General features: G+C 44.4%; 1 protein-coding gene and 1 pseudogene across 5 annotated transcripts in view; one reads left to right on the top strand and one right to left on the bottom strand.

Annotated features, from left to right (window-relative positions):
- Positions 1-24383, bottom strand: part of DOP1B (DOP1 leucine zipper like protein B) — a 94439-nt gene that overhangs the window by 19709 nt on the left and 50347 nt on the right. For 2 of the 4 annotated variants that reach the window (XM_081028578.1, XM_081028579.1), the window contains exons 19-27: positions 20827-22456; positions 19667-19778; positions 18833-19021; positions 16562-16684; positions 14997-15131; positions 5953-6008; positions 4322-4426; positions 4164-4230; positions 2205-2349 (exon numbers count right to left, since the gene is read on the bottom strand). In XM_081028578.1, the coding sequence (XP_080884704.1) occupies positions 2205-2349; positions 4164-4230; positions 4322-4426; positions 5953-6008; positions 14997-15131; positions 16562-16684; positions 18833-19021; positions 19667-19778; positions 20827-22456 (2562 nt within the window). Of the gene's footprint in view, positions 1-2204; positions 2350-4163; positions 4231-4321; positions 4430-5952; positions 6009-14996; positions 15132-16561; positions 16685-18832; positions 19022-19666; positions 19779-20826; positions 22457-24383 lie in introns of all 4 variants that reach the window. The other 2 variants (XM_081028580.1, XM_081028577.1) reach the window with 1 other exon arrangement.
- LOC308505507 (large ribosomal subunit protein uL22-like) lies at positions 11604-12142 on the top strand (annotated as a pseudogene). Its single transcript has one exon. The product of its transcript is annotated as a large ribosomal subunit protein uL22-like (transcript).

The raw sequence follows: 24383 nt of genomic DNA, 5'->3' as shown, positions 1-24383 counted from the left end.
CAACAACAAGGTTGCCGGTTCAATTCCCACATGGGATGGTGGGCTGCGCCCCCTGCAACTAAAGATTGAAAATGGCAACTGGACTTGGAGCTGAGCTGCGCCCTCCACAACTAGATTGAAGGAGAACGATTTGACTTGGAGCTGATGGGCCCTGGAGAAACACACTGTTCCCCAACATTCCCCAATTAAAAAAACAAACAAAAACAAAAACAACTTGAAGTGGAGGAAAACACACCACTTTGAAGCCTCATTATCAAGCTGCGAGCCAACACTCAGGTTCTCTGGCACTCTACAATTTGCTAATTAAGTCTTACTGAGAAGCTCAAAAGCCACCTCAAGCTTTAGAATGCTGTAATTTCTGAAAAAAATCGGGTAATTACAGTATAGTCTTGGTGTTAAATTTAATTATTGCACAAAAGCCAGGCCCAAAACACTCGACACAGTCGGCACAGCTGCACTTGGTGGCAGAGAAGCACATTAATCTGTTAATCAGTACGTGTGACAAATAACTGAAGGCAAGTTTGCCAGGTAGATACAAGAACTCTTTTTCTATAACCACGACTAAAACCATAAGCACAGTCTGAGAAAGCATAATTATTGGTTTCTCTTAGCCAATGATAGTATAGTAGTTCTAGTGTCATTATAAAGTATAATTATTTCTCTTGTGCAAACCACAAAACTAGCTGTCACACAAATATGGCAGAAGTCATGGACGGTGGGAGCAGTTGGCCCAGCACACCATCCTTACTGCTCCTGGGATTAGAGGCCCTTTCCAGGTGGGAGGCCATCTCTCATGGCTCCAGGGCACCAGCCCTCCCTCCCCTCCTTCAGATCTGCCCCATGGCCCACGAGGAACCAACCAGAATCTCTGCATGAGACCTGAGAAACCTCATCAGGGCACCTGGTGCCTGCAATGCCTATAACTAGATATTGACGCCGAGGCTTTTCACTTACACGAGCCAAAAAGTTCTGTTGTTTCTGTCTATCTAAAATGGATTTCCGTTACTTGCAAGAGAGAGGAGCCCTGACTTCTCGACAGTTCTTCCCTGCCTATTAAAAACCACAAATTCAGCTTTGTTACTGCTGACATAACTATTGCTAACGATAATGGTAGAGGTAGTGAAATAACGACAGAACAGTATCTGATCATTTAGCTTGTGGCGGGTGCTATGCTGAGAGCGTAAATGTATTTTTTTGCCCCGTGTTAACAAAGCCAAACCGACTTTCTCATGTGGTGGTAAACAGTATTGGGACTAGGCATGCTTTCTTGTTCCTGTGTGAAACAGTACTGAGAACTAGCACCCAGTTACCTGCTCCAACACATGCTTCATCCAGAAAGAAAAGCTAAACACCAGCTAAAATAGTTTACGTATTAAAACGAGCAACATTCTCATCAGGACCCACTCCAGACCCTCAGCTCCTGCTGTGCCCACCAATGCAAAGGTATTTTGTTATTAACTCTGCCCAACCCCAACCAGTTCTCCACTCTGAAAGGTCTGCTACAAACGCTCAGCCAAGGCCCTCAGCCCAGAGGAACCCGTCCCACGTTGCCCTTGAGAGCCGGCTATGGCTCTGCCAGGATTCTCTCTCACTGCAGTAGTCCTAACGGCCTGAGATGTGCATGGCTCACAGACCTGTCTGGTGATCTTCAGGGTGCTGGTAACTGACAATCTACACTACTGCGCTTAATTCAGACTCTCCAAGAGCATCTGGCTGGGCCTCTGAGCAGACAGAGGAGTCTCCTCTGCAAGCCTCCCGACCGTGTTCCTAGGAAACTGTAAGCAGCAATGAGGCTGGGTGCGCCTCCTGGGCAACGTGAAACACAGAGGTCATTGAGAGGCAAGGATGTGTTGGCCAAAAATGAAATACACTACATGAACTGCCTGACAACAGTTTATAGGCTTAGTAAGGTTTCCTGCCACAGTTCCACAAAAGAAAAGCATACGTTCTCCTATTTTTATCTCACATAGATTTCTATCACCGACTCCATGCAAATTATCTCAGGAAGTTTCTTTCTTGGACCCCATCTAGGCTCAGTGAGGGACTAACATGGCCGCCCATCACTCGGGACACAATCAGTGGAATCCTATTGTTAATTATATATATGACTTACAATGTAAGAAGGAAAAACAAGTTTACTTTTAAGGGAAAACTAGACCTGCCAGGTGGCAGCAGGCATTATTTCCTGATCCTTCTACACCTACCATACAAATCTTCCTCAGCATCAGATTCTTCCAGAGAGATCTGAGGCTGGGCTTTCACTTCCAGGTTTCTGCTTAGCCAGCTGGTTTGCTCCAAGGAGGAGCCTGCAATGTTCCCCACAGCTTCTAGGAGTTTTTGAGTGACTTCCTGAGAGGAATCGGGAGAAAGAGGAAAGGAAGTTAGTTAAGGAAAAGCATCGTAAGTGCCTAAAACAGCACCATCCAATAGAAATACAATGCCAGCCAGACTGCGGGCTGCATGGGTAATACGAAATTTTCTCGGAGCCACGTTAAAAGGTAGTAGAAGGAAACAGGTTGGTAATGCTGAACCTAACGTATCCAAAATATCATCAACATGTAATCAATATAGAAATTAATGAATTTTTGCTTTCTTTTCTTGTGTGCTGTCTGATCTTGTTTGCTGTCTGAAATCGAAGTGTCTTTCACACTCATTAATTCATGAGCCAGTTGCTCAACAGCCACGTGGCTAGTGATGAGTACGTTAACCAACACGGGAAAAACAGATGTAGGAAGTCACAGCTGCACACTGCATCTAGCAGATCAGCTTTCTGGTTTAATCTTTAGGATCACGAGTTCTTGCTAGAAACACACCTTTCAATAATATAACAAGGAGCAAAATTAAATACGTTAAATTCACTTCATGGGGGCGAAGAGAGGAGTCAGACGTATCAGGAATACAATCAGTCAAGAACCTGCTCAAATATCTGGGATAGAGAGATGGGAACACTGAGCAGGTTTCTCAGGCCAGTGTCAGCCAAGAGTGACCAGCTAAAGGGCCGTCCGTTCCTGATTTGCACTATCAGCCTACAGTGGTGTCAGACATGAAGCACGAGCATGTCTGCTGGCTGGGTTACAGGAGGGCGCACCTGAGGGAATTGTATCTCCGGGAAGCCTGGGCAGAGATGTGTGTGTGGACGGTGCCAAGAGGGAAGATCAAGGGAAGAGGCTGAGAGCTCAGAGGAGCTCCCACTTCATGTGCCAAGAGTGGATGGAGAAGCATGGGGTGCCTCGAAACAGCAGGAAGGAGCTGGTGCTGGGGAGGCTGGGGCATCATGGGATAGAAGCAGGGGCCCACCTAGACCCCAACCAAAAGGAGCAGCGGTGTGGTGAGGCACACCAGCTGTACCAGCTGAGGAAGCGCCTGAGGCCAAAGCTATGAAGGGGTGGGGGCTGGCCGGCTGCAGCTCACAGACTCGCCAGGGGCGGTTCAGCAAGTGTTCCCCAAGCACTGGGCTGCAGCGCCTGCACTAACATGATGCTTTCTTGTCTGCAATCTGAGGCCACAGGAGCCACCTGAGTTTTCTAATTATGCTTTGCTGTGCCTTACACAGAACTCCAGTGCCTCAGAACTGGACCTGGACAGACCTTCCACAAATGCCTGGGAGCCAAAGCCAGAAAACGTATACACTCCCGCTTAAATTAAAGCCTTTGACTCAAAAAGTCCTTCAATCGATGATTGTGATGCCTGCGAAATAGTGATTTTTAAAACTCTATCATTACTTCTATTTATAGTTGGCATTCTGCTCGAAGGAGAAGATTTTCTTTTTGTTCTGGGTAAGTTATACTTTGAATTTTCAGTATTTTTGAAATTTCCTATGAATATATATTGCTTTAATGGGGGGCGGGTGGGAGAAAGCATTTAAGGAAAGAAATCCATATGTAGAGTTATTATCCCAATTATGCTTAAGGGTCAGCTTCGCCTACACCTGCGTACAGTGGGAAGAAGGCAGCTTGTCAATTCCTCAGCAGACACTCAACCTGAACACAACCTCCACCAGGAGATGATGGAGCCCTCTAAAGATGGTAACGCAGGAAGTGAGGGCTGAGAACACACGCAAATTGAAGCCCCGATTCCGCCCAGTGTTTATTAGCTGTGATATCCTCTGAAGACGGACGGCACCCCTGGAGTAGTGACTCTGCTGAACTCCTTCACGTACAGACCTGCAGGTCCTTTTGATCCTTCTTGCTCTCTAGGCTGGGGGTCCTTGTTACAAAGTCATTCAGCATGCTGTTGAAAGAAAATCAGCTTCAGACTGAGAATGCTACAGAAATAAAATCTGTTCCAGTAGAAAAATACGACACTGTGAAAGCTGTGGTACCTGAGAAGCAGAAAGTACCCGGGCGGGGCTAGATTCAGCTGCACGGACTCCTTTAACACACCCAGCAGTGAAGGAAAGTTCTCTTGCAAGGCTGTTACCGGGAGCCTGCTTTCACAAGACATAGGAAAAAGGACCCAACCATAAACAAGTCAAAACAAAACATTTATTTATAAGCACATTTTAGATCCAGACAGTTGGAAAGCAGAAGGAAGATGTCATATCTGACTGCTCTGCTTATTCTCTTTTCAATGGCAATATACACAAGCTGAATTTTGGTATTCTGTCAAGAACTTGGAGTTGGGAGACCTGAAATCCTGCCGCTGACAGGTCAGGTGCTCCTGGTTTCCTCCTCTATAAAATGAAAGCCTTAAGCTAGAGGACGTCCTCGATCGCTTGGGCCTGTCCAGACAGAACATTCGGCTTCTCCCACATCGCTGGTAACATGATCACCCATCCCAAGGCCATTAATCGATAGGTCAGGCATCACCTGCCAGGAAGCTCACCTTCAGCAGCCCTTAGGTCAAGCCTCTGGGGAGTGAAGAGGAGTTGGGATTGTGGCCGTAAAGTGGGGCCACACAGCACAGCGTGCTGCAGCTCACCCACAGCCAGAGGGCCGTAGGTTCAAATCCTGGTCCTGACTTACTCCTGAGTGACCTTGGGAGTGCCTCCTCTGCAAAAGGATAATTAAAAGTCTACCCTGTAGCTGCTGTGAAAGCTCACAGGTCACTTAGGCCACTGTCACAGACACTGGCTAATATTACCATCATGTCAGCGCTTAAGAGATGTGACCAGCACATCTTACTCTGGGAGGAAAGAAGTACAATGATGCTCAGGGTGAACGGTCTGTGACTGGTCTGAACTGAACCCCAGACCCCGGGACTCCTGGGACTATGAGCCTTGATTTACCTTCCTGAGCCTTCAGGAAGTGGGAATAACTATGGACTGTGAACCGTTAACAAGGAGCCTGCACCTTGTGAAATTCCTGATAGATACGTGAGGACAGCAGGGCTTCCTTGGGAAGGATCTATACCCCCTTCATTCTCGCTGCTGCAGCAGAGAACGCCCCTCACAGTGGAGTGATCTGGAGACTGTACGTAGGACGTGCCATTGTAAGATCAGAATGAGGCCCCCATACAGCATCCTTTCCATCTGTGGAGAAATGCCTGGGGAATCCAATTCAGCACACTCCACGACTACTGAAGATGGAGTGTAAGCTCAGTAAACCCAAGCAGAGGACACCCAGAAGAACATATGGGAAAGCATGAAGTACAGTACCAAAACTAAGCATTCTTCCTTTTTCTAAAAGAAGTCTTAAACACTTTCCTGGGGGACGGGGGTATCAATTTCATGCAAACTGTTTCTTTGAAAGTTTACCAGTCTTCACATAAAGCTTTGCCGACATAAAATGTTCAACTTACAGCACATGGATATTTAAATATCATGTTAGATCTCTGGAGAAGGAAAAGTAAGATCATCAGGGCATTCCATGCCTCAGGGAAGAATCGGGACACCACTAAGATACTTTCTGAACTAAGACTCTCCAGTAGTCAAGAAATACGATCAGAGTGATTGTTTATAATCATTGTAACAGCATCTGTACTTGAGAAGTGGTTTGGAGGGGGCTGTATTACCTTTGGATGAAAGCATAGCAGAACTGCAACACAGGGATATCCACAAGGGGTGACTTCTGCAAATTAAAGCAAAACCAATTACTCCAAGTGGGTAAGAAATAAGGCTAAAAAAGAACTCAAATACAAAAATGAAACAGATTCGACATCCTAACAAAGCAGAGATTTTTAGCCAAAGAGTCTTTCAAATATAATAAGAGATGTGAAACTATCCCCCAGGTGCAACAAAAACAAATGTATCCTATGAGGTGCCTAATCCTTAGTGCCCCTTCTGTCAGACTTCCAGAGCGATTCCCTTCTTTCCCTTCAGGCTTTCAATAAGCATTCAGGGAAAATTTGGCATTATAATCAAACGTCCCAAAACAAAAAGGTGGGGGGCCAATGGTTGACCCTGATGAATGCCTGTGACTAATTACAGACAAGAGACAATTAAAAATTCTAATTCTTAGCTCAAGGAATAAGCTCAAACTCAGCCCAGGCAATGTCCCTCAATCTCAAGTGGCTGGAAGTACTTAGAAATTGGTTTCCTCCTTGCTTGTGAATAGCTATTTGCAGAAATTATAGAAGTTGAGCTAAATAACTGAATTAACTACAAAATGTCGTTTTTTTTCATTTGAACAGTCAGGCAGATAAATCTAGTTTTGTTTTTTTAGTCTGAGAGTAGAAGTTGCAGATATTTGCAGAAATTCAACTAATGTGAAGGAACAAAATCTAAACGTGCCTGCTCCATCCGTGTGCAAACGCTGTGGCTGAACCTTCTTCTGGAGGCCGCCACCCTGTGGTTCTGCAGCTTTAACACCATTCCTAGGGCTGACCACCAGTGTGGAAGGTCCATCCCATCCAAGACCTGCTCGGTCACCAGTGCAAACCCACCCAGGATCTGACGGCCCCTCTATCCCCATCCCGCTCTTCCAGGGTTAAGTTACTTTAATATTTGCATATAAGAGGGAAAGGCAACAAGACACCAGACACTCATGGGCAACCCAGGTGTCTGGTCTCGGACCACCAACAAACAAGCCGTCGTGTTCACTTTACGTTGATTCCTTAAGCACTTAGTCGGTTCCATAATCTGGCCTCACGGTGTTAACTTTTAGGCTGTTTGTTATCTTCTTTTCCCAACTAGAAGACAGGCTGACAAAGGGCAGGAACAGTTTCACCATTCACATGGTTGATTTTCAACAAACGTGGCATGAAGGGGACCACGTCTCTGAGTATCCCTGATGGGTCAAAAGCCCTAGTAGGGCCAGGCCTTCCCGCTCGGACATCTCTGTTGAGGGCTTCCCTGCATCATGTGCAAGAGACCCTTTCAGAAGAGAAGCCCCAAATTGAGCGTTCTCCTCCAAGCCAGGCAGAGCTATAAACATTGCTAAAACAATGGTGAGGAAAAAGGACAACTGTAATACATGAAATTTTCTTTTACATAAGCTTAACGATAACCACTCAAAAAATAAAAAAAAATCCAGAACTAAGACATATAACAAAAAAAGAAGAAACAGGGAAATATCATAGAATACTACCACACTAGAATAACAGACAGCAACAAAAAGGCAAAGAAACAATGGAGACACTGAACTACAAGAAAACAAAAGATAGAATGATAGGAAATCCTCATATATCAATAATCACCCTAAATGTAAATGGATTGAACTCACCAATAAAAAGCCACCGAGTAGCAGACTGGATCAAAAAACAAAACCCATCCATATGCTGTCTCCAAGAGACACATCTCAGCTACAAGGACAAATACAGATTTAAAGTTAAAGGTTGGAAATCGATACTGCAAGCAAATGGTATCCAGAGAAAAGTGGATGTTGCCATACTTTTATCAGATGAAACAGACTTCAGGATAAACAAGGTAACAAGAGACAAAGATAGACATTTGGGGCCTCCAGATGGCTCAGTTGGTTAGACAGTGAGCTCTTAGCAACAGGGTTGCCAGTTCAATTCCCACATGGGCCAGAGAGCTGCGCCCTCCATAACTAGATTGAAGACAACGAGCCACAGCTAAGTTGCGGGTGGGGTGGCGGGATGGCTCAGTTGGTTAGAGCACCAGCTCTCAACAAGGTTGCCGGTTCAATTCTCATGCGGGCTGTGCCCCCTGCAACTAAGATTGAAAATGGAGACCGGACTTGGAGCTGAGCTGTGCCCTCCACAACTAGATTGAAGGATGACTTGGAGCTGATGGACCCTGGAGAAACACGGTGTTCCCCCTCCCCCCCAAAAAAGAAAAAAAAGACATTTCATAATGAAAAGGGGACAATACAACAAGAAGACGTAACAATTACCAATATATATGCCCCCAATCAAGGAGCACCAAAATATACAAAGCAACTACTAATGGAACTAAAGGGAGAAGTCGACCAAAACACAATTATAGTAGGGGACCTAAATACGTCATTGATACCTATGGGTAGGTCATCCAAAGAGAAAATCAGTGAGGAAATATCAGTCTTAAATGATACATTACACCAAATGGACATAATTGACATTTATAGAGTACTTCATCCTAGAACACCAGACTATACATTCTTTTCTAGTGTACATGGAACATTCTCAAGGATAGACAATATGTTGAAACATAAAACTAGCCTCAGCAAATTAAATAAGAATGAAATCATGCCAAGCATATTCTCTGATCACAAAGCTTTGAAATTGGATAGCAACTGAAAAAAGAAAGCAGGAAAAAACTGAAATATGTGGAGATTAAACACCATGCTATTAAAGAATGACTGAGTGAAAGAAGAAACAAAAGGAAAGATAAAAAAAACAAACGAGAATGAAAATATATCCTATCAAAATTATTGGGATGCAGCAAAAGCAGTAATAAGGAAATTTATATCATTACAGCCCTATCTCAAGAAATAAGAAAAATCCCAAATAAACAACCTAATATTACTCCTTAAAGAATTAGAAAAAAGAACAACAAATGAAACCCCAAGTTAGCAGAAGGAAGGAAATAATAAAAATTAGAGCAGAACTAAATGAAATAGAGAACAAAAAGACAATCGAAAAAATTAATGCAACAAAGAGCTGGTTTTTTGAAAAGATTACTAAAATTGAGAAACCCTTGGTTAGACTCACTAAGATAAAAAGAAAAAGACACAAATAAACAAAATCAGAAATGAAAGAGGAGAAATTATCATGGATACCACAGAAATACAAGAATACTATGAAGGACTACATGCCACCAAATTCAATAACTTAGAAAAAATGGACAAGTTCTTAGAAACATAGAGTCTCTCTAGACTGAATCACGAAGAACTGGAAAATCTAAATAGACTGATCAACATTAAGGAAATTGAATCAGTCATCCAAAACCTTCCCAAAAGCAAAAGTCCAGGACCAGATGGCTTCACTAGTAAATACTACCAAACACTCAAAGAGGATCTAACACCTGTCCTCCTTAAACTCTTCCAAAAAAACTGAAGAAGAGACAGTACTCCCTAACTCATTTTATGAGTCCAACATTAGCCTGATACCAAAACCTGGTAAGAATAACACACACACAAATTACAGACTAATCTCTCTGATGAATGAAGATGCAAAAATCCTAAACAAAATTCTAGCAAATTGAATACAATAGTACATTAAAAAGATTACACATCACGATGAAGTGGGGTTCATCCCAGGGGCACAAGCATGGTTCAACATATGCAAATCAATCAATGTGATACATCACATAAACAAAAGATAAAAAGCATATGATTACATCAATAGATGCAGAAAAAGCATTTGACAAGACACAACATCGATTTATGATTAAAACAATAAAATGGGTATAGAAGGAAAATACCTTAACTTAATAAAGGCCATCTATGACAAACCCTCAGCTAACGTCATCATTAATGGTGAAAAACTGAAGCATTTTGCTCTATGTTCAGGAACACGACAGCACTGCCCCCCATCACCACTATTATCCAACATAGTACTGGAAGTCCCAGCCAGAGTAACCAGACAAGAGAAAGAAAGAAAAGGAATCCAAATTGGGAATGAAGAAGTTAAATTGTCACTTTTTGCAGATGACATATTCTTTATATAGAAAACCCTAAAGACTTCACCAAAAAGCTATTAGAAACAATCAACGAATACAGGAAAGTTGCTGACTACAAGATCAACGTACAAAAGACCATTGCATTCCTATATACTAACAATGAAATCTCAGAAAAGGAAATAAAACCAATTCCTTTTGTAATTGCAACAAAAATAATAAAATACCTAGGAATAAACAAAGAATGTGAAGGACTTATACATTGAAAACTATAAGACATTTTAAAAAGAAATTGAAGAAGGCACAAAAAAAAGGAAAGACATTTCATGTTCATGGATTAGAAGAATCAATATAGTTAAAATGGCCATATTACCCAAAGCAATATACAGATTTAATGCAATCCCCATCAAAATCCTAATGGCATTTTAAAAAACAAATATAACAAAAAATCATCAGATTTGTATGGAATCACAAAAGACCCCAAATAGCCAAGCAATCCTAAGAAAAAGAACAAGGCTGGGGGTATCACACTCTCTGACTTCAGCATGTACAACAAAGTGACAATAATCAAAACAGGATGGTAATGTCAGAAAAACAGAAACACACACCAATGGAATAGAACTGAGAACCCAGAAATAAACCCACATAAACATGGGCAGATGATTTTTGACATGGGAGCCAAAAACATATAATGGGGAAAAGACAGCCTCTTCAATAAATGGTGCTGGGAGAATTGGATAGCCACATGCAAAAGAAGGAAACTAGACTGCTATCTGTCACCACGTATCAAAATTAACTCAAAATGGATCAAAGACCTAAACATAAGACCTGAAACAATAAAGTGCATAGAAGAAGCACAGGTACTAAACTTACGGACCTTGGGTTCAAAAGGGGGATTTTATAAATTTGACCTCAAAGGCAAGAGGATTACAAGCTAAAATAAATGAATGGAACTATATCAAACTAAAAAGCTTTGGCACAGCAACAAAAACCACCAATAGAACAAAGAGGCAACCAACAGAATGGGTGAAGATATTTGTAAACAATGCTTCTGATAAGGGGCTAATATCCAGAATATATAAAAAACTCATAATACTCAACAATAAAAAAGACAAACAATCCAATTAAAAAATGGGCAGCTGCTGGTTGGCTCAGTTGGTTAGAGCGCGGTGCTCATAACACCAGGGTTGCCGGTTCGATCCCCGCATGGCCCAGTGTGAGCTGCACCCTCCACAACCAGATTGAAACAACTACTTGACTTGGAGCTGATGGGTCCCAGAAAAACACACTTAAAATAAATAAAAGGTTTAAAAGAAACAAAACAAAATAACTGGGCAGAGGACCTGAACAGACACTTCTTCCAACAAGACATACAAAAGGCCAAACAGATATATGAAAAAATGCTCAATGTCACCAGCTATAGGGAAATACAAATCAAAACCACAATGAGATCTCATCCCCTCACACCTGTAATAATAGCTGTCATCAACAAGACAAATAATAACAATTGCTGGAGAGGCTGTAGAGAAAAAAGAACTCTCCTACACTACTGGTGGAATGTAGTCCAGCCATTATGGAAAACAGCATGGAGGTTCCTGAAAAAATTAAGAATAGAGAAGTCCCCGCTCTTCCTCTTCCCGAAAGCGGCCTGAGGTGACCTCTGAAAATGGTTCCCTATTCACTTGACCCAGAGAACCCCACAAAATCCTGTAAATCGAGAGGTTCAAATCTACGGGTTCATTTTAAGAACACTTGTGAAACTGCCCAGGCCATCTGAAAAGCCACCAAGCTTCTAAAGGACGTCACGTTACAGAAGCAATGTGTGCCATTCCGTCGTTACAAGGGTGGAGTTGGGAGATGCGTCTGGGCCAAACAGTGGGGCTGGACGCAGGGTCGTTGGCCCAAAAAGAGAGCAGAATTTTTCCTGCACGTGCTTAAAGATGCAGAGAGTAACAGTGCACGTAAGGGCTTAGGTGTAAACTCTCTGCTCACTGAACACGGCCAGGGGAACAAAGCTCCCAAGAGGCGGCGCAGAAGTTACAGAGCTCATGGCGGGTTAAGCCATACACGAGCTCTCCCTGCCACAGGGGGATGATCCTAACTGAAAAAGAACAAATTGTTCCGAAACCAGAAGAGGACATTGCTCAGAAGAAGAAGATCTCCCAGAAGAAACTGAAGAAACAAAAACTTATGGCCCGGGAGTAAATTCAACATCAAATAAATGCTAATAAAAGGAAAAACAAAATTACGAATAAAATTACCATATGACCCAGCAATCCCTCTCCTGGGTATCTACCCAAAAAATCTGAAAACATTTATCCATAAAGACACGTGCGCTCCAATGTTCACTGCAGCTTTGTTTACGGTGGCCATGGAAACAACCAAAATGTCCTTTGATAGATAATTGGATAAAGAAGTTGTGGCATATATACACAATAAAATACTACTCGGCAACAAGAAAAGATGAAATACTCCCATTGGTGACAACACGGATGGATCTTGAGATTATTATGGTAAGCGAAGTAAGTCAAGTAAGTCAGACACAAAAAGTCGAGAACCATATGATTTCACTTATATGTAGAATGTAACTCTGAAAGCAACAAAGGAACAAGAGAAACAAAGAAACAAAACACTCATAGACACAGACAACAATTTAGTGGTTACCAGAAGGTAAGGGAGGAGGGGGTTGGTAGATGAGGGTAAAGGGGATCTAATATGTGGTGATGGAAAGAGAACTGACCTGGGTGGTGAGCACACAACGTGATATACAGATGATGTGTTACAAAAATGTACACTTGAAACCTATGTAATTTTACTAACCATTGTCACCCCAATAAACTTAAGAAAAATATAAATAAATAAAAATAAATTGCTAATATATTCCCGGTCAGTTTTCTCACTATGGGGTGAAAAATAGCTGAAAGCATTTCTGATTCCAAGGTTCAGCTTTTGTTCACCATTCCGAGTGTGATGACCTTAACATATAAAAACAGTGTTCCTTTTGTTGGTTATAAAGATTTTTGTTATGGTAAATATACATTAAATGTAGTATCTTAACCATTTTTAAGTGTACAGTTCAGTGGCATTCAGTGTATTCACATTTTTGGGCAACCATCCACGTCCGGGACTTTTTCATCTTCCCAAACGCAAACTCTGTTCCCAGTAGACACTAACTCCTCCCCCAGCCCGACAACCACCATTCTGCTTTCTGTTCTATGAATCTCACTACTCTAGGGACTTCTTATACATAAGTGAAATCAGGTAATATTTGTCCCTTTGTGACTGTCGTAGTTTAGCATAATGGTTACAAGGTTCATCCATGTGTCGAGCTCCTTCCTTTTTAAGGCCAATAGCCCACTGCATTTATGTACTACATCTTGTTCATCCGTTCATCTATTGATGGGCGGTTTCTATCTTTTACCATTTTGAATAATGCCATTGTGAACACTGGTGTACAAACACCTGCTTGAGTAACACTATATACATATTTTTAATAATCACTTTGTCCATTCCACTAATTTTCATTTAGAGAATTATTCTTAAATGTTTCCTAACTGTATAATTTTAAATCACTTGATAGAAGGCAATTATTTCAAGGTTGAAATAAATCCCTAGTTTCTATCAAATTAATTAAGAACAAAACAGCTCCTACAATGTCCATGAAGAGGTCTTTTTTGGTAAAAACAGAAACCTCTAAGGGTATTAAAAATGTTAAACCACTAAGTCTGTTCCGTCTCAAAACCATTGTGTACTGAAAAAGGCCTCCATACATCACAGACCCGCCCGACCGCTGTGGAGAAAGGAAGCAGAAAAACTATAGGAGCTTCATGGTTCATCACATCAGCCTTCAAATCACTGCTTTTACTGAAGCCAGATGAAATCTCTTCTTTCTCAGAATGTTGTTATGTCCTCTGACATGTATTTTCTACTTTTATAAAAATTATGCAAAATTTTAACTTGTGCTTTGACAAAGCAGCTCTCCTTGACCGAACTCTAGTCAGGCTCCTCCAAGCCCTCTTCCAGGTCGGAACCTTGGCCTGTAAGGATTGACCCTTTCAGCACAAACATTCCACCCACCCTCCAACAGTCAGGGACTTGAACAAATACCAGCATGGTTTCTAGCAGATCAGGGCTGTGTCTCTAGGATGATGACTCAGCCCTTGAAACGCCTGCCTGAGAAAGCTCTAGGCTTCCAAACAATCTGCCATTTGCTTAGCCAATACCTGAGAGGCTCCTGACCTCCCTTTCTTAGAGCATTTATTAAGAAAAGTGTAAGTTATAAATCCTTCCTCTGTCCCTTTGAGACATATATGCATCTCCTAAAACCCAGGAATGTCTTTCTCAAGGACCTGGAGCTTCTCTTGGAAATATCATATTCAGGAAAGACAGGGTCCCTGTCTCCCAGTCTCGTGGGAGTGTAGGCGCTTACCTTCCCTAAGCGCCAGCGAGCAAACCCTGAGGCCTGAGGGTCTAATCAGTGACCACCCCCTTCCGGGGTTTTGTAATTTTCTTCTTCCCTGACTTTGCTGGAGCCCCTGCTCATGATCCCTCGCCCCCCCCTCATTCTGTTGAAAACACCTGGTGATGTCTACACAAATCAGCATCAAGCTTGGCTCTCTGCCCGACCGCAGTAGTTACTGAATAAAATCGGTCTTGACCACTTTTAACTAGCGTCTGGCGTTGCCTATCTTTGCCGAGTTTCAGGTTGCCAAGTTCCTTGGGGAAAGTGCCAGTTCCCCTCTCTAGATGTTTTATTCCATTTGGTGTGCAGTAGGTCCTTGATTAGAACTCAGGACCGGACAGGGCGCTGTGCCACAGGGATCCAAGGATGAAGGGTGACTCCTGACCTCAGGCAGTCCCCACCTTAACACAGGAGCACCGAAGCCTGCGGAGCACATTTCACACCATCTCCCCAAAGCCCCATGACAACACCTCCGTTTTTCATCCTCAAATTCCTACTTGCTCTTGCGACCTCTGTTTCCCTCCCAAACACAATTTACAAGACGTGGAGTTACGAGAGCGGCACACGTTCACATCTGGAGTTTGCCCCGGCCCTGACCTCGTCGCCTCGGAGCTGCGGCGGCCTCTTTACCACCTCCTTCACCAGCTGCAGCACTGTATCCACCTGCAGGGCGCTGAGCGCACAAACCAGGTCCACGAGGGTCAGCTGGGACGCACTTGCCGCCGGGACAATCTGCCAAGAAAAGAGTAGTTCCTTTAAAGCCCACAGAGAGAAAACAAAAGTCAAAACAATACACAGAAAGTATTCTAGAGTAGTGGTCCCTGGAGAAAGAGATTTGTTTTAGTCCTTTCAACGTTTAAATGTAAACTGGGTAAAGGGCTCTATCGGTGGAAATCGAGTGAGGTAAGCGTTTAATCACAACAACGTAATCGGTATCTGATACACATTAGAACTAAAAAGTGCAGCTGACGATGGGCAGTAACACTGGTATGTTCAAGCTTAGAAAGCATTCTGGAAATAGATACACTTAACTTGAAGGAAACAGGCTGGCATCAAGAGATAGTCCCCAAGGCATGAGGACAGTAAGAAACACAGGTAAATCAGGTTCACACCAGCTGGCCTTAACAGGAAGCCCTGTGTGAGAGGCAGACGTTGATACAAGTCTGCATAACATGGTCATATGAACTTGGAACTATCACGTTTATCACCAGGGAAGGACCCCACAGGTTACACAGGGTGGCTGGGGTCGCCAGCCACTCACGCCTCCAGGGACTAGAAGCCCATGTTGGGCACTGAGATAGTGTCCAGGGGGGTGGGAAAGACCCTCTGAGGGAGGTACAAGGTAGGAACCTGGATGGTCAAGAGAGGGAACAAAGGAAGAGGGATGCTGGTTTTCCAAAAATAGGTAAACCAAGCCCCGGAGGCCCTCCCGATAGACCGCCAGTGGATAAAGAATGCACGAAACGCAAACTCAAGTTGGGGCCTAAGAACGTGATCGTTTACATTTCCTTTACCATCGCAGACAAGCATGGTTTTTATAAATGAAAGAAGCGCAACATTAACTATGGATTTGGGCAATAATGACGTGTCATGGGGAGGGGGTATTGAACAGTGGGGGAGGGCATGCCAGTGAGAGGAGTGTATGGGAATTGTCTGCACCTTCCTCTGATTTGAACTTTTAGACTGTGAACCTAAAGTTGCCCTAAAAACATGAAGTCTTTGAAAAAAATGTTCTTTTAAAAAGCTGTAAGATGGTACTACAGCCAGGGAAGGGCGGCAGGTGTCCTCACAGGTAGGATAACGAACCTAGTTTAGGATAATTCCTTAAGCTGGGGTAGGCTCGCTGCGGACTTTTGTTAATGTATACATTATATACATTCTTGGATGGGTGCTGTTAGATATTAGCTTTAAGAGGTGAAACAGAAATACTATGTCTTCACTACAGAGAGATCAGAAAACAGAAGTGGAGGTGGGTGGGCTCCACTCCCCAGCCACCCAACACACAAATCCAGCTGCCATGAGAGTCAGCTGTATGACCTCTTGCACTGAAAACTGCTTGAGTAATTTCCCATGTTGGCCTCCAACCTCACCTTTGATTACACGCGACTTTTTGGCATTTTTATAGAGGAAGTTTAGCAACTACCTTAATTTTTTAACTTTACCTTCATCTTACTGTGACGTTTCACTTTTTTTCTGCCCCACACGGCTGCAACAGCGGCTGTTAACTGAACTCCGAGATGGGCCGTCAAGGGGTTCAAGAAGTCTAAAATTTTTTGTCGTATGGTCTAAAAAATAGGGAGAAAAGTGATGGCAGAGTAGTGTCAGGGCTCTCGTGCACTTGATACTCCACCACCACCGTCTGTAAACACTGGGAGCAGGCCTGGGAGCTGTCAGTGGTCCCGACACACCCAGCACCACGGGAAGAGGCGAGACTGGGGGTTGGGGAACGTGGTGGCGAGAGGCATGGTGGGCAGACCGGTGGATGGACAGACAGACGGCTGCCAGCTGAGCAGGAAGACTAACTGATGAGGACCACCACCCTGGCAGCCGTGAGCAGGATGGGGGGAAGGAAGCCATCCACGCTTTACAGTGAGAGCGGGGAGACCACACAGCGGAGCTGGCACCATTCCCATCCCGAGACCCCCAGCCTCAGCTCGTCTCACTGGGCCCAGGAAAGGCTCACCCTCATTAGACAGATGCTCTTCAATTTCCAGGAATAAGTACCATTTAACTAATTTTATTGTTTAATCCATTTTAAGTAAACCCGAAACCTGGCCCGGATCACTCACCACCCTCCCTGTCACTACGCATGGGTTTTCCTCAGTCCCTGGAACGGCCGTGCTCCTTCCTCTGCAAACCCCGTGGGTCTCTGAGCCTCTAGCACCCCTCCCCCAGTCAAATCGTCCCAAGCTGGGCTCTAAGTGCAGCAGCTCTGCCTCAGGAAGGCCAGCCTGACCCCAGACCAGGGCAGGTTCCTGGGCTGCACCCTGCATTTCTCTGTAGCATTAACATCATTATTTTTAAATTGCTGGTTAATGTCTGTGCCTGCCACGAGGGCAGGGACTTCCTCTATCCTGCCTGTACACGGGGCTGGGGACACAGCAGCAGGCACGCAGATGTTTATCAAATGCATGAATGCTTACCATGTCCCCACTGCCTATGTTTAGTAACACGTTGAATATGACTGAGCACGGGATGGAGATGTCTGCGCTATTCCACCACGGATTTGGGGTACCCGTCCAAGGCCTTGGTCCTTCAGGGACGGCTTAGAGTTAAGTGCTCAACAAATGTTGGCCATCGTCAAAAGGAATCTTTCTATCAGCCTGTGAGGTAGAATACTAATAACAGACCCATTTTACAGATGAGAAAACCGAGGCTCAGAGAGGTTATGTGCCAAAGGGATTTCTAACCTTTTTTAAAAGAAGATCGGGGCTTTAAGCAAGTTTCTGTGGTAGCTTGAGATATAGATTTCCCTTGGAGGGTAGCCCTGGAACAGACAGAATATTCTGGAGGCCTGTGTATCACAGTACCTAAAAGCACCCTGGGTCTACTCCCACTGTCGCCACTTATCAGGTGTGCAATCAAGGGCAAAGCACTCACTGTCTGTGCCCCAGTGTCCTCAGCTGTAATTGGGGAATAACAATATCTACCTCATAGATGAGAACTAAATATGCTCATAAATGGAGACAGTTCTGGATGCTGCCTGGTATCATGCTTCCAACCAAGGAAACTACAGCACAGGGGGGTTAATGAACTTGCCTGTGATCTCAGGGAGCTGCTGAGCAGGGAGCTGAGCCCTGCCATCTGGCTCCACATGCTCTGAACCGCTCCGCTCAACCCAGGCTCCCAGATGCCTGCATAAGTCCCAAGACCACCCCTGGAAAAGGGCACCCAGCTAACATGAGACAAAGCTGCCACACATAGTAGAGCAGAGATTGAGTCCCGTGTCTGGATGCTTCTGAAGCAGGCTGTTATACCCGAGGGAGAGTGAACAGACATGTTCTACAGTGTGCGTTCCTGGTTTAATAAAAAAACTCAAAGACACCCCCAAGTTCCATCCCGACGTGCCCATGTGTACAAGGCACCATTAAGAGCAGAACACAGAGATGTCTTAATAGAGAAGCTTGAGAGAAACAGGTGAGGACTTTTGGTACCCCACATCAAACCTGCAAAGACTTTCTTTTCAGTTACAAAAAAAAGAAAAAATGGCAAAGGGGAAATAAAATAGGCTGAAAACCACTCAAAAGACTACTTTTCCATGAACAGAAAAATGATTCACAATACGCAAACAAGAGATTTCTACTTCAGACTTACTTCTAACATGGGTTTTACCGAGCACATTATGTTTGATTATTTATGCGTATATTTCCATACCTATTTATTTTTGGCGGGACAATACAAGACAAAAGAAATAAGACACTGGAAGATCTCACCTTGGTGGTTTTAAAGTAAACGGAAGAGGATCCCTTTGTGGCTCCAAGGAGGTCCACGGGTCTCTTCTGCGCTTCCTCCTTTCTGAGAACATTCCAGAGAAGGGCCATGGTGTTAACGATTCGAGGCAGCTCTTCCAGAATGGCATTCTTAGCATTTTTTAAATTGGTGGGATCACTTACAACAGTGCTCTAGAAATGAAAATGCACATGTAAGACCTGGCTGCGTCTGTGGCAGCTTTTCCCTTTCCGTGAGGGCTGCAGCCCGTCTGAGCAGGTCCCACACGTGGGGTGGAAGCAGCACACTGCCCTGTGTATCTGAACCACGGTTTCTTTCAGAGACAAACGTCTATGAGCCTGAGACTCCACATTACAAACTCTTTCAGTCATTCGCCCAAAGCATTAACTAATTGCATTCTCAAATTTAACCTTAGGTAGGGTAGAGCAACTATTAATAACAGCTCAACTGTCTCCCAAGGCAGACTTCACAAACACCACGAGAGCAAGTAAAGAACACATGGGAACGAAAATGAAGATAAGCCCCAAATCAAGCAAGTGGCTTTACATTTTATCCCAAATGTCTTTACTGACCAAACAATGGGCTAGAACTAAAGGAGTATCAGAAGAACAAAACCATACTTGCATTATTACGTATATAATTTGTATACATATTTGTATACATGTTTGCATAGTATTTGCATTATTTACATGCATACGTGTTTACATACACATTTGCATTACTTACATAGGTACATTTCTTATTTGAAACAATCATAACTCAATGAAGACAAAACAATGTTATGTAATTGCCTCCAACTCAGAAAAAAAATAACTTACCTTTTTATTTTGGTTGGGTTGTTCCAAAAGACAAAAATGACTAATGGTTGTCAGACCCTCCAACAGAGTTAGTGGATAGTCCGGAGAAATGTTTTCTCTCTTGGAGGTTATGCTTTCGTAGAGAAACAAGAAAGTGGTTTTGAGAATTTTTTAAGAACGAGGCCATGACGGTTTTTAATAAAAACATAGAAACCAGAGAGATATTACTATCTTAACTAAACTGGGGCTCTCATACTGAAATATTGTTATAATAGTGATAGGCATCTTTTGTGCTATTTTATACACATGCAGTTACTCTGGGAAAATGTTTTCAGATGTTTTAAAATTTCTGTGAAGGTGATTCATGATGAGACCAATAAAGAGTTAACAGGGCTTGTGAGCTGGCAGGATAGGACAGGCAAAGAGTTAACAGGAGCGAGCTTGTAAGTTAGCAGGAACGAGCTTAAAAAACTGCTTGGCACTGCACCTGCAAGCTGACAAGCACCTTACATCCATCAGAGGTGGGTACAGAACCGTTCCTAATCGCGACGGCAACCCGCTTCACACTAACACACACCCATCACAGACTGGAACAGAACACTTCCCAATCGCAGCAACAACTCCCGTAAGCTGACATCCATCATAGACGGGAACAGGATAGTTTCCAGGAGAGGACAATTGGAATGGCAGCCCCCTGCGAGCTGACAAGCACCCTACATCGTGCTTAGAAAAATGTAAAACTCAAGCTAAACAGAAACCCGCCACAGCTCTGTCAGACTGCCCTGGCAAAACTCCTTCTGTCAGTTCCAAACAGAACTCTCCCTCTCTGCCTGACTTTCAAGAAACCTTCTCTTGTTCTTGTAGAGGCTCGTGAATGCTTTCATGCTCTATGAATGACCAGGGGTTCATTCTACACCAACACAATTCACGTTTTTATTTCTGTTTTACAAACATAACGGAGTGACTGACTTGTCCTGCAACACTGAGCTAGCCTGGGTAGTTGTGTGGAATTAAAAAGACAGGATTTGAACATTGAGTTTCGTGTCACCCCTCTTGACAATGCTCAGCAGGCTTCTGATTAGGAAGAAATTATCCTCCAACTGACTTCTACGGCAAATCCACCATTGATTACAAAAACTACCATTAAAGCAACAACAATGCATTGCAAGGGCTCTCCGTACCTGACAGAGAGCTTCACAGACTCGCTTTCATACTGTTTGACCAGCTCGTCCAAGTTCTTGCAAATCTGGACAATGAAGGGTGTCACTGTCCAGCCCAGGGACTTTCCGAAGTACGGCAAGGAATGCGTGACCAGGCTCACCCAGGCCGGGTGCATGCCATAGCCGTAGGCGGGCTGCAGACCGCGCACCACCGCGGACACCAGCAGCCCCTGGGAGGTGAGCGGGTGGGGCTGCACGTACTGCATGGCGCCAATGGCCTGCTGGAAGTCCAGGGCCCTGCGCCACTCCCGGGACAGGTCCGGCTGGTTCTCAGCCTCCTCCTGGACCTGGCCCAGGTGATGCTCCAGGACAATCAGCACCTGCAGGAGCTTCAGCAGCTCGATCTGCAGGGGGTGCTCGCTCCACACCTGGTCCTGGCCCAGGTGGATGAGGCTCTCCTCGAAGAGGCTGTCCTCTCGTGGGGCCCGGCCTCGCTCCGAGGTGGCCAGGCCGTGGCGTTTCTGGCTCGTGTGCATGGACGCTGAGAGCGACAGCAGGACGAACTCCTGCACTCTGCACCTCTGCAGTACGCTGCCGATAAACTCCACGTTCTTCCCTTCCGCGGACTTGGCCACTGAGACCAGCTGCGTCACTATCCTAATCAAAACCTCCACACTCTTGACCTGCACGTCCCGGTTGCCCAGGACGTCTCGGTGGGAGACCTTGGAGTAACAAGGGTAATAGCTGCGCAGGAAGCTCAGGCACAGGTAGGTGAGCAGCTCGATCAGCAGCGAGTGGGGGCACACGTTGGGAGACTGGGTCTGGAGTTTTCCGTAGAAACTCTGGCCAATGAGGGCCTCCTGGTGGCGAGCGAGGAGGTTGGAGATGAGGTTGAGGTGTGCAGTGGAGCTGGTGTCCATGCTGGTCCTGGACACGGCCTCGATAAACTCCTTGGGGTTGGTTTTGAGCATGGCCTCCAGCACTGAGAAGGCGTAGAGGACTCTCCGGGAGTCGTAAGGCTGCAGGTAGAGCAGAATGTGCTTGAACAAGGCCTCGATCATCTCCTGCCTTTCCCGCTGCTGCTTCAGCAGCCTGGACGTGGTGAGGGCCTGCAGCTCCAGGTCGGCCTCCTCGTCACTGGAGAAGGACTCCGAAGCCTGGGTCTTGTCCGAGTCCACGCGCGTCAGGCTTAGTTTGGCACTGGGCCTGTAGGTTTCCGCCCGGAAGGCCGCCAGCAGGGCCGAGCGCCTGGGGTAAACCCTGCCGCCCGTGGGGATGGGTGCGCAGCAGGTCTCTTCATTGCTCAGCTCCTGTGGGTCGTGGGAAGGGGAAGAGAAGGAGGAGGTGTTCTCGCTGTCCGTGTGGGCGGAGCTCGTGTCTGCAGACTCAGTGTGCTCGCTGCTGTCAGTGGCACCACACGCTGTCCTGTCCAGAAGGTCCACGTAGTAGGGAAGGTCTTCCTCCGGCAGCTCGCCTCCCGGCGGGCTCTTCTCTGGTTCCTTCTCCACCTCGGCCCACATGGCCTCACGGTCCACAGTGGTGAACTGGCTCAGAGGCGTGCCTTCTTCCAGGCCGCCGTCCTGAGGCCCAGGCACTCCATACGCCTCTCGCAAAGAGGCTTTCTTCCTGTTAAACCAACGATGCAAGTCTTCTGAAAATTACAAAATGATAAATGACTTCAGAATAGAAGGGTGAACTATGATAACTTACTTCTACAGTGATCTTCATCTTGAAGCCAGACAGAAATTCCCCCATGAAACTGTAACACCAGGGTCTAGATTATAGGACATAAGTAGAGAAGTAAAGTGAACAGGTCTTTAAAATGTTCAAAAATCAGATAATTTAGTTACACTGTCATGGAAAATATTTATATTGGGTGGAAGGTGATTTAAAAAAAATGTGTATTATATTTTCTCCCAGTATTTTCCTTTGAAGAACTGTATCCTACAGAAATGTCAGCAAGGCTTCAAAGCTTACAAAGAGTATTCACTGAAATGTCTTGTGTAAAGACAAACAAAACATCTGCAATAAAACAATGAAAAAAATCATGGCACTGGGGATTTGAACAACTATTGTCACCCCACTGGCTACTCAGATTGGGGAAGCAAGTGTCCTTTCTCTTTCAGAGCTAAACAGAGTCCAGTCCCTCATTTACCCAGCAAAGATTTTGTTCAGACTCTCAGTAAGTAATCCAATTAAAAAGCTAAAATTAAAAAACAAAAAAGAAAATCACAGCACATATATGCAATGGACTACTGTTCAGATTTGAAAAAGATAGGTCTATATGCACTGACATGGAGCAATGTGCAGGATATATTAGGTACGAGAAAAAAAAATCAAGCTGCAGAACCAAACTGTATCAGATGAGCCCTTTTAGGGGAGACTATAAAATACAGCTATGCAAACGCTGGGAAGAATGCATGCCAAACCAGGAACGTAACTAGCTCTATCAGCTGGCATTACCACAAATGGGACTCTCATTTGTGTTTTTACTTCCTTAGTATTCCAATTTTTTAAATAAGCAATGTTAGTACCTCTGTAATCAGAAAATACACATTTTAAAATACTCAGATCTCTTTACAAAGGAGTGAAAGCCAGAAGTCTTTGGTATTGCCAAATGCTTTTAATATGCAGCTTTCAACAAATCTCTTCCATGAACGTTAAGACCAGGCAAGAAGGAAGAGTAACACATTAGAAACAGATGTGCTGCTGTTGCACACATTAGTGTTTTAAAAACAGATTTCTACCAGATAACAGAGGTAGGGTGGGGGTAAGCAGTACACTTCCAGTTGCCTCTGGAGAAGAATGTGGCAGAGGAAAGCTGAAGGCAGCAGCAAACATCGCAGCAGGAGGGCCGTGAGCCTTTTAAAACCCAATAAAACGGCGGAGTTAAAACTTTCTTCTTAAAATAGAGAGAGGAATACTAAAAATTAAGCACTATAAATAAGTCAAACTTTTTAAGAAGCCGCTTAGTTAATACTTCCTTGAATTTTACTTTCTCATAATGTGGAATGATGAAATGCCTCCTTTTTGAGACGCAGCCAGCTGTTCCTCCTGATGGAGAGCTAGAAGGTACAGTTTTAGGCAAGGAAACTTGTGGAGGGAGAATGCCCCCTCAGAAGTCGTTGCTTACTTAGGTGCTAGGCTGCCTTTCTCTAAGTGAGACTGAGACCGACACAGTATTTACAACCCAGCGAGCTAAACGAACTGAAAGTAATGCCGTTCATGAGCTATGCTAGACGTTAATCCTCATTTACGGACCTCATCAGGTTTATTTCAGTGTTTCTTTTCTGTTCTTCTTCCTTCCTACATTCTTTTATTTGTGTCAACGTTGCCTCTGGAAGTGCTCTGAACCAAAAGCCTTATTTCTTCTGCATTTCTGACTACGTGTTAACAGAATATTCTAGTTGGAAAGAACCTTAGGGAGCAGATAGAAAAGAAACCACTTACCCTGTCACTGAAGGCTCACAACTAAGTTATCTTTATAAGCTAATGTACAACTGACCAGGCGACATGCAAATTTCACATTCTCGGTCATTCATATTTGAAGGCGCCCTGAATTATCCCGTGCCCAGGTC

This window comes from Rhinolophus hipposideros (assembly GCF_964194185.1).
Source record: "Rhinolophus hipposideros genome assembly, chromosome: 2".
Taxonomy (NCBI): Eukaryota; Metazoa; Chordata; class Mammalia; order Chiroptera; family Rhinolophidae; genus Rhinolophus; species Rhinolophus hipposideros.
Note: the sequence above shows the minus strand (reverse complement) of the source record. Positions and strands in the feature narration are given on the sequence as shown.